This window comes from Microtus ochrogaster, chromosome 4 (genome assembly GCF_000317375.1).
Source record: "Microtus ochrogaster isolate Prairie Vole_2 chromosome 4, MicOch1.0, whole genome shotgun sequence".
NCBI classification, from domain to species: Eukaryota; Metazoa; Chordata; class Mammalia; order Rodentia; family Cricetidae; genus Microtus; species Microtus ochrogaster.
This window is the reverse complement of record NC_022011.1, coordinates 37,820,294-37,830,461: the sequence shown is the minus strand read 5'-3', so window position 1 is coordinate 37,830,461 and position 10,168 is coordinate 37,820,294. Positions and strand designations below refer to the sequence as shown.

The following is a 10,168-nucleotide window of genomic DNA, read 5'->3' as shown; positions in this document are numbered from 1 at the left end:
AGCCTCTTGCCTGAATAAGCATTTCCATTTCAATTGCGGTCCACTCTCAAGTACCGCAGAGCTCAGCTGGAGCTAGTCCGAGGGGGTTGCTCTGCTTGTTGTGGCCCAAGATTTTAGCATCTCTGTAACAAAAGAGGTTTGCATCCCAAAAGTCATGACAGCCTGTTTAATTTCTTTGAGATCATTCATATGGACAGGCTCCCATGTATCTTCCTTGATGACCCTAGGGTTTCTGGAACCAATCACCTTCTCTGTTGTTATTACTGGAAAGGCAGGTAGAGCTGTAGGTAGGGCTTTGTGGAAATTGTCCCGGAGAGATTTACCCACAGATGTAGTTAAAATTTGCCTCTCTACCCTTTGCTCTTCTTCATCAGAACTTAGAAATTCCTCAATCTTTTCAATTCTATTCACCATTGCCTTCTGCAATGTCTGAATCTCCTGTCCAGAATTATGTTCCAGTTTGTCCATTAGAGATAACATCTCATCTTTGGACATAATTTTTATGGCATAAACCGTGCCTTCTTGTATTGACAGTCTTTCCACCAACCTGTCATAAGCTTTATACAAAATTCGATTGTCACATTCAGCAGTTTTGATTCTCTTAGTTAATGTTTCAGTTCCTACAGAAAGGGACTGAAGCTTACGATCCAAATCAGCTGTTCCCTCTTCCATAGTAATGAATTTCTCCTTCAGCCTGTACCTTTTTTAAATTTTGCTCAGTTGATTGAGTCATGTTAAACAAAGATCTGTTCTCTTCCTAGAGAACTTCAAACTGATTCTTGAGAAGATTGTTGTCATTCTCAATTGTTTTTAAGTGTTCAATCTCTGCCTTAAGAATCCTGGATTCGTCTTGTAAAGACTTTATCATATTTCTATTATCAAACCATTTAGTGCCAATGAAAACTATGAATCCCAGAAGGATTCATAGATATGGGGTGATAGACACCTCTTGTAAAATCTCCCACATGGTACAATTAAACAAGCTGTTAAATTCTTGAATGGTAATGTGTTCAGACATTTTATTTGTAAAAGAAAATTTTTTTACCTGCAACGACCGGTTCGTGCCAGTGGTGGTCTCTGTGGTTTTGGAGCCTGTCTTGGAACAGGCTGGCCTCGAACTCAGAGAGATCTGCCTGTCTCTGCCTCCCAAGTGCTGGGATTAAAGGCGTGCGCCACCACCACCCGGCCAAGTCACTTTGTATCAGACCAAATCTGCTGCTGTGGCAGCTTTTGTTGCAAAACCGCAGGTACTTGAGCTTCTGCTAATTCAGGCAGTGGGGTTCCACTGCAAACTTAGCCAAGGCAGGCAGGGAGGGGTTAATTGCTCCAGAAAGCAGGCGGGACAGAATGGGCCTGTGTGGCCGACTCGGACTCAGCATTGATGCCCGAGCCACAAATTAAAAAACGGCACTTGGGAGCGTGCAGTGTTAGCTAGCGGGCTACGTGCTTGAGTCGGGGGCAAAATAGCCCGACGTTGGACGCCAAAATGTAACAGCATAAACGAATGCAGACAGATTGTAAAAATATATACAGCTTTAATGGAGAAATAGACGTACAGAACCACCGTTCTCGCGGAGACCAGGAAAGCAGAAGTGAGCGCTGCGAGCATGCTCACCAGATTTATAGGTAAACATTAGCCCGGGGCGGGACTTATCCCTACAGCCTTGCACTAGCAGCAGCATCTTGGGCTCATTTATGCACAAAAGAAGCACCAGAAACAAGGCCCACACCTCCCCACTGAAATCTAGTTCTATATCCGGCCTTCCTCTGGGAGCAGGGAAGGAGATATCTTAATTGAGGGAGCCATTCTGGGGTTGGCAAGAGGCTTGGCTCTGGAGGGGTTCCCAGGAGTCCACGGGGATGACCCCAGCTAGGACCCTCGGCAGTGGAGGAGAGGGTGACTGAACTGGCCTTGTCTAGAAGTCAGACTGATTATCACCATCTTGAATATCACCATAGAACCTTCGTTCGGCGACGGATGGAGATAGAGACAGAGACCCACATTGGAGCACTGGACTGAGCTCCCAAGGTCCAGTTGAAGAGCAGAAGGAGGGAGAAGATGAGCAAGGAAGTCAGGACCTCGAGGGGTTTGTCCACCCACTGAGACAGCGTGCCTGAGCTAATGGGAGCTCACCAAGACCAGCTGGACTGTGACTGAACGAGCATGTGATCAAACTCGACCCTCTGAATGTGGCTGACAATTGGGGCTGACTGAGAAGTCAATGATAATGGCACTGGGATTTGTCTCTACTGCATGTACTGGCTTTTTGGGATCCTAGGCCTGGATGGAGGGGGGAGGGCCTTGGACTTCCCACAGAGCAGAGTACCTTGCCCTCTGTCAGGACTGTAGAGGGAGGGGAGAGGGTGTGTGGGGGGGAGCGGGAGGGAAATGGGAGGAAGGGAGGAAGTAGGAATTTTGATCGGCATTATTTATAAAGCAATAAAAAATAAAATCTAGTTCTAAAATGTGTGCATTAATGGAAAAAGCTCTGTGGTCCTATCTAGCACTAGAGGGTGGCACAGCTTTGGGTAAAGTGTCTGCGTGTGGAGCGTGGTCAGTCTTTCAGGTACAGCATCTCCATGCCATCATCTACTGACACCTCGGTAATTTACTTCTATACTCTAGGCGTCTTTAAAGAGATCCACTTCACTGTGTTTTGAGTCTGTGAGTGCCAGGCGGTGATGGCAAATACCTTTAATCCCAGCACTCAGGAGGCAGAGGCAGGCAGATCTCTGTGAGTTCAAGGCCAGCCTGGCCTATAAGAGCTAGTTCCTGGACAGGCTCCAAAGGTACAGAGAAACCTGTCTCGAAAAAACCAAAAATAAAAAATCAAACAAAAAGATTTTGAGAGTACTACCCTCATAACACTTCAGATTCCACTCCATGATAACACCACTAACATCATGAATGGGCTGGACAGAGAAGGAAGTGCTGTCCCTGGCTGGACAAAGAAGGAAGCGCTGTCCCTGGTTTCTGCAGGCTGAAGTCCTGCATTCCCTTCAGATTTGATATCATATTCCAAGGCAGGGTTCTGTTACAGAGGAACAGATATTCAGGCTTCATCTAAGAGCTCTTTATCTAAACTAGTCTTTTACCTCACACGCCTTCCTTCCCGCAACAGCATACAAAATCTATATAGTTTAGCCAGGAACTGGGAATCCTCCTGCCTCTAGCCTCCCAAGTCCTGAGATTCTATGCAGATCCCCAATATTTCTTGAATCAAACATTAAAAGGCCTAGAAACATTCCTTTTCCCATTGCTTCCTCTTACAAACTATGTGTGGCACACAGCCATGGAAGTCACGGAGCTCCTAGGAGACTAACAAGGGATGCTGGGTAGCAGTGAGAAGGTGTCTGTCTGTCTACTGACTCATAGACAGACAGACTGGTGAGCCTTCATGTAACACACTAAACTTAACACTAAGAGTCATGGGTGCTAACTTCTCAAGAGACAAAACCCTTCAGTCCTGCAGCTAACTCATCTGAAGACAAAGAAAGAGAAGGAAGACATAAAGAGCCCAAGAAACCAAAAGACAGGCACGGGAGAAATGTAGAGAAAATTAAGGCTCGCAGACCCCAGAGAACATGGTGCTTTTTAAGCAACACACCCATCTTGTGGCCATTTTAGATACTGCCACATCAACCTTAATCCTCAGTGCACTTTTTCAGAAAGAACAGGAAGTATAAGGCAAGGAGAGCAGGGTCAGAGGCTTGAGCCTCACCAGGCTTCCTGTCACTGGCCCTCATGCCATCTGGTAAACCACGTGACTTCCACTAGTCTCAGACCCATGCCTGCTGTTCTCCCCCTCACCCACTAAGCTATGAAGAGTAAGACGCTTGTAAGAAATAGCTATAAATCGTAGCATTATCACAGTACTGAAACACAGTAACAACACAAGTATTTCTAGTCACATGAGACAAAGTATTTCAAACTCTCACACTAATCAGGAGGTACAACCCAGTAAACAAAGCACAATTTAAGAACATTTAAAAATAACAGAATAGGATACCAATGAATGGCAGAGCCAAGCTTTAAAATTCTACACCAAAAAGCTGAAAAGTTTAGAAGCTAATTTCCATACCTCAATAGTCCCTTAGCACAAAACCCCTTTCCATGTCTAGAAGAGACTCCAACTGCACAGCTCACGATGTCATTTCCTAACATTTCCCCTAAGGCCTCCTCCCACACACAGGTGGAGCACAGGACACAGAGCTCATGATGCATTTGCCAGAGACTGAATCCGTACCATGCAGTTTCACTATGCCAATAACCTGACTCAGCCACTCCCTCTGTTTTCCTCACTATGTATGTCATCAAGACTGTGAATTACTCCTGTGCGTGCTTTCCTTCATCTTTCACCAAAAAAGCTTTGTGTCTTGTAGCCTGGTAAGCTATAGGCTTTCATTGCAGAGTGAATTTCAAGAAAAATTAGACTCACCTAGAGTAGGAACAAACGAGGGGAACCATCCAAAATGCACCCCAAGCAGGCAAAGTACTCCAGGCATTGGGAGGAATTTCAAACCCCAAATGAGATATACATGGTGTACAAACACTGTGAAGGCAGGTTGCTGTCTGATCTTACTAAGGACAGGAACTTATCTGAGCTACGGGAGAAAACATCTGTTTACTAACATGTTTTCAACTAATGATGCTTAGAGCTGGAACCTCTTTGTAAGACTTGCCCAAATGTTTGTAAAAGAGTAGGTGGAAACTCAACAGCCAGCCAAGCAGTATTTTTACGTCAGATACTACACCTGCACTGCTGAGACTCCGCAGTAAGCAAGAATAAGAGCTCGCTTGGCTCTGCGCCCTATACAAACTTATTCCCATGTGACTGTACTGAAACAGAAGCTATCATTTCCCGAGCCTTCACTAATTTCTAGGCACTATATTAATCAATGTACATACTGTCATGGCTAACCCACACATAAAAGCCAGGGCATCTAGATTATTGTATACAATCTCAGATAGCATTACTTTTCTCATTATATTTTATCATCTTTTAATGACCAGGAAGCCATTCCAAGCTCTTGCTGCCCCCCCCCAAGGTCCAAAGTCACACCCACATGGTTATATGTGAGCAATAAGACCCTGATTATAAGGCCCAAGTGCTTTGAAATATGGATGTGTGGGTTCATACACACTAACTGAGCTACTTTCTTATAGGCACATGGTTTACATTTCTCTCATTCATATACTGGACATTTTCTACATCATACTTTACCTAATTTCTCTATGCACTACCAGAGGCATAAATTTGTTAAATTAGTGTGACACATGACCAAGATAATGTTATTTCATACAGAGCCTTGGGGGTAGAATCAGCTCTGGGTTCAGATCTGAGTCCAGTGGTGACATCAAACTCTTCACTGTACCTCATGTGAACCTAAACACAATCTTTATTAGGCCTTTACCCTGCCTGTCTCTATCCTGAAATTTCTAATTAAAGCCCCTTCAATTATAGTATTTCCTCTTTAAAAACACAAATTTATCAAAACATGAGTACACCGTGATCATTTATATATTAGTCATAAAACCCATAAAAGTTATAAAGTCATGTGTGAAGTTAAAAGATTATGAGGGTTCTCCACATATTTTTACTTCCTTTTTTTTTTATTATTTTTACTTTTTTTTAGAGAATTTCTGATCACAATAATTAATGTCAAAGGGTGAAGTCAGCACAGTGAAAACCAAGAAAGCAAAATCTGTCCCAAACCAACTCAGTGTCAACAGGGTTTCTGTCTTATCTTTCTGTACACTGGACAGTTACACTCCTCCCACAGCAACAGATTGTAAGGGCCAATGAGGTTCAACTCAAGGATGTGATATACAGTCCTCCCTCAGGATCCACAGGAGCTGGGTCCAGAATCAGAGCATGCTCAGTCCCTTATATCAAGTAGTGAAGTGTTTGTGTGGAACCTGCATGTGTCCTACCATACATAGAGAAATGACTTCTAGATTACCAATAATTCCTAAACACAATATAAATGCTGCATATTAATTGGCATACTATTTAGGGAATAATATCAATGAAAAAATAATCTGTGTTGTTCTATACATGTATTTTTCCCAAATACCTTCACTTCACAATGGGTTGAATCCATAGACAGGAAACCCACAGATAGAAAATGTCAAGTGTTTATGAAGGTCTTTTAAAAACAGAAAGGTTCAAGCTATACAACACAAAAGCAGATGTCCTTATTATGGGGTATGAGTCCTTAATTTGAAAATGGGAAGCCTGCATGCTCTCAAAAGGAATACTGTTTTGATTTTGTTTCAGTTGGTTTTGTCAGTCTTGCTGTGCAGACCAGGTTTTCTTGGAGTTCACTACATAGCCCAGGCAGAACTGAAACTAAAGAATCTCCTGCCTCAGTCTCCTGAGTGCTGAGACTACAGGTGTATATCACCAACCTCAATAAATCTGAAAAAAAATGTATTACTGACATGATATCATATCTGACTACATGGGATACCACAGCCAAACATAAAAGTACACTAAGCAACAATGTATTGTAATGACCTTCGGGTTATATATACAAACTATATATGAAATACACATGAATTTGGGAAATACACTTGAGTTCTAACCCCAGGGCAGTTTAGTAAAAATAAAAAGAGCAACAATGTCACTCCTACCAGAGCAAAACACAACAGAAAGCCCCTAACCATTTCTCAAACACTCCGGTACAAATATTTAAGATAAGGACACTCCGCGATGGTGGCGCACGCCTTTAATCCCAGCACTCGGGAGGCAGAGGCAGGAGGATCTCTGTGAGTTCGAGACCAGCCTGGTCTACAGAGCTAGTTCCAGGACAGGCTCCAAAGCCACAGAGAAACCCTGTCTCGAAAAACCAAAAAAAAAAAAAAGATAAGGACACTCTGTGTGAGCTATCAATTATATATTATAAGCATTAACGATTTCATCAGAGACATCTCTGAAACACAGAGAATGACCTAACACAAACGGTAGTTAGTGTACCTTCGTGTTGCAGGCCAGCTCCATAAGCCTCTTTGCATTTTCTTCTGAGCGGTACCTTTTAGGGAGCTGAACCCTGAAGAACTTCAAGGCACCCTCAAAGTCTGTCAGCAGCAAGTCGTCCTTGGAAGTCTTGAATTAAGAAAAAAACAACCACATGTAGGAACAAAATGTCTGTTATGAAGATACCCAAGAACCATTTTACAACTGCACCGTTTCACAACTGCACCGTTTTGCAGAGTAACCTGACTACACTGCGCCAATGGAAATGGCAGAGCACACTGACCGCTGTGTGAGATGAAAACTACAAACACAATGGAACAGGGCAGGACATCAGACAACTCAGACATGTACCTTCAGTAATCCAAGGGCGACATTAAAAATGACACTTATTCCCTGAAAGAGAAGAGACAAGACAGTTTTAGTGTCTGTATCCACTTTGTCCTGTTAGCTATAGCGCCATCATGGACAGGCACTCCAGCCCTGTTCTGACGCCCAGAGAGAGCGAGTAGTTCTCCAACAGCCCATGACTCCACAGCAAACATGACAGTCATACAATCTATCAACATGACAATCGCACATATCCCAGACGTGAGCTTTCTTGGAGGTCTCTAATCTGTCTTCCTCATCTGACCAATATGGAAGCTGTGTAGTTCAGAACAGGTGAACTATCTTCACACTAAACAGTTAAGGTGTCTGGGCCTTCGTCTCTAGAACTAATACTTCCCTTATTTTGGTATTTTCAGAAAAGGTTTCTGTTTCACCCTGGCTGTCTAGAACTCACTCTGTAGACCAGGCTGGCCTTGAACTAAGAGATTCACCTGCATTGAGGCATCCTGGGATTGAAGGCTTGTGCCTGGCTATATTTTTCAAAATATAGTAGAACTGTAATATATTATCATATAACATTACAGTGGGAAAATGTCATACTGCATATAAAAACAGGTGCAAAAAAGGTGAAAGAATACACACCAAAGTGCTGTGTAGTTAAACTGTAGAGACACCGAGACTGAAGTATTATCAATTGTTTTTGATCATATTTTCTGGAATTTCTACTGAGGGCACATCTTTTCTAAGTTTTTTCTTTCTTAACACATACACACCTCTCAAATCTCAACCTATGTCAAGGCTAAGGACATTTTTCACACTGCCTTGTTTCTTTTAGTGTCAATGCTCTACTTTCAGTAAATTTCTTCCTCACCTCAAGTCATCAAGTCATTAGCTAGTATGGTTGTGTAACTCGGCCTACTCATGGAAATGCTGGGGGACCTCTATCAAGACCTCTCTTTAAAAAGAAAAATGCAGAGCTAGGAGTGCTAGCATACAATTGCACTCTCTGCATCAGGAGACACCAAACAAACATCCCCTCAAAAGGAAGGTACCAGTTCCCAACACAAGTTTAGATATGACAGCTGCAGCTTAATTCTACGGATAAGACTTTGAGAAAGCCGGGCACTGCAACCTCTGTCTTCCTCTACACAAGAAAGGAACCCCTATTTTATTTACTCAGTGTTACTGAATACTAAGTAGTCTATCTGTCTCTTCTCAGCAGAGAACCTCTGTGAAAAGGGCAAGCAGGACACTGGCCTCAGCCCAGATTTGGCAATCCCCAAACAAAACAAAAGACGAGATCTGACAGAGCTTACAGCAGGAGTCTAAGGACTGTGAGCGCTGACACATACCTCGCAGAGCAGCAGGTCCATGATATGGAAGACCATGTAGAGAGGGAATTTTGCAGTGAAAAGTGTAAGAAACCACTGGGAGGCGTACATGTGTGCTTCAAGGCTGATATCCAGGAAGTGGTTGTACAGGTCAGGAATGCATTCCTGAAACAGTAAAGTAATTAGTTCTGGGCACATATGCAGCTCACCTACATTTCTTAGGAGGCTCATAAATCTGCCGGCAGTAGCCCAAACAGTCAAACACTTGCGTATCTCTGAAGTGCTTCAGAACACTTAGTGGCTATTTTCCATACTACAAACTAGCTGAGAGAAAGAGGAATTCCCGAGAACAGTAACAAGTATTTGGAAAGCCAGTTTTTATTTCCAAGTTGTGAAATGTTTTGGAAAAGTCTGCCTCAATTTTGGTAAGGGTATCGTCAACAGACAACCTTTGTAGCCCCGGGGAACATTTCCTCCCTGCATTTGCTATAGAAAAGGGTCTGACTAAGCAATTTACTCTTAGGTTTTTTTCTACAACTGAAAACTCAGCTTAAACATATCAGATTCCCAGCACTGTTGGATCTCTGCATCCTCATCGCATAGTAAGAAACAACAGCAATAAAAGCCATTGTTCCCCAATCTATCTGCCAGAGTTTGCACCTATCTGTCCAACCCAGCCTGAGTTCCCGTACCTGCATGAGGCGCTCCAACTGGTAGAACTTGCAATGTAGATCTTCAAAATTTTGCTTGAAAAGTTCCCTGAGGCCATAGTCAAACATGATCTTTACCAGAACACTGAATGCCTGTTCTTCGGGCATCTGTATCAGATGGGCAATGGAGGAGTGGGATACAAAATAATGACTTCAGCATCTTCAGCTTATCCCTCCACTGTCAGGAAATGGAATGGCACACAGAAACCCAGCTCTCAAGTTTTATTTAATAGCATTAATTCACTCAGGCAAGGAATGTTAAAGGAGGGCCTACTTCATGCTACCACTGCCTTCTTCAGAGCAAGAGTGTAATGAAGTAGGAACCGGTAGAAGGGCTGATGAGCACCCAGGACAGCAAAGCTTGTGAATCAAGACCAGGTTCCGCGGAAAGGACAGGGCTAGAGGAGGACACAACAGTACGTTTCAGCTCTCTGAAATAATGAGGCCTTTTTTCCAGTCATTTGACCTGTCTTTGCTACAGTGTCATTCTAGCAAAATTATTATTTTTTTCCTATCACAGTAAGAAATAGTTTGTGGGGCTGGAGGGAAGGCTCAGTGGTTAGGATCACTCACTACCTTTGCAGAGGACCTCAGTTTCTACCACCCACATGGAGGCTCACAAACATCTCTAACTCTAGTTCCTGGGGATCCACTGTACTCTTCCAGGTTCTGTGGGTACCTACAGAACTATCATGCACATAAGGTCCTGCAGGCACACACAAATACACATAAATTAAAAATAATTCTTAAAAAGTAGCTTGTCTCGCCGGGCAATGGTGGCGCACGCCTTTAATCCCAGCACTTGGGAGGCAGAGGCAGG

General features: G+C 43.3%; 1 protein-coding gene across 8 annotated transcripts in view; it reads right to left on the bottom strand.

The window, feature by feature from the left end:
- Nucleotides 1-10,168, bottom strand: part of Rabgap1 (RAB GTPase activating protein 1) — a 158,793-nt gene that overhangs the window by 25,253 nt on the left and 123,372 nt on the right. For all 8 annotated transcript variants that reach the window (XM_026777425.1, XM_026777415.1, XM_026777419.1 and 5 more), the window contains 4 exons: nucleotides 9,331-9,456; nucleotides 8,660-8,803; nucleotides 7,332-7,373; nucleotides 6,981-7,109 (listed from right to left, as the gene is read on the bottom strand). In XM_026777425.1, coding sequence (XP_026633226.1) covers nucleotides 6,981-7,109; nucleotides 7,332-7,373; nucleotides 8,660-8,803; nucleotides 9,331-9,456 — 441 coding nt within the window. The remainder of the gene's footprint in view (nucleotides 1-6,980; nucleotides 7,110-7,331; nucleotides 7,374-8,659; nucleotides 8,804-9,330; nucleotides 9,457-10,168) is intronic.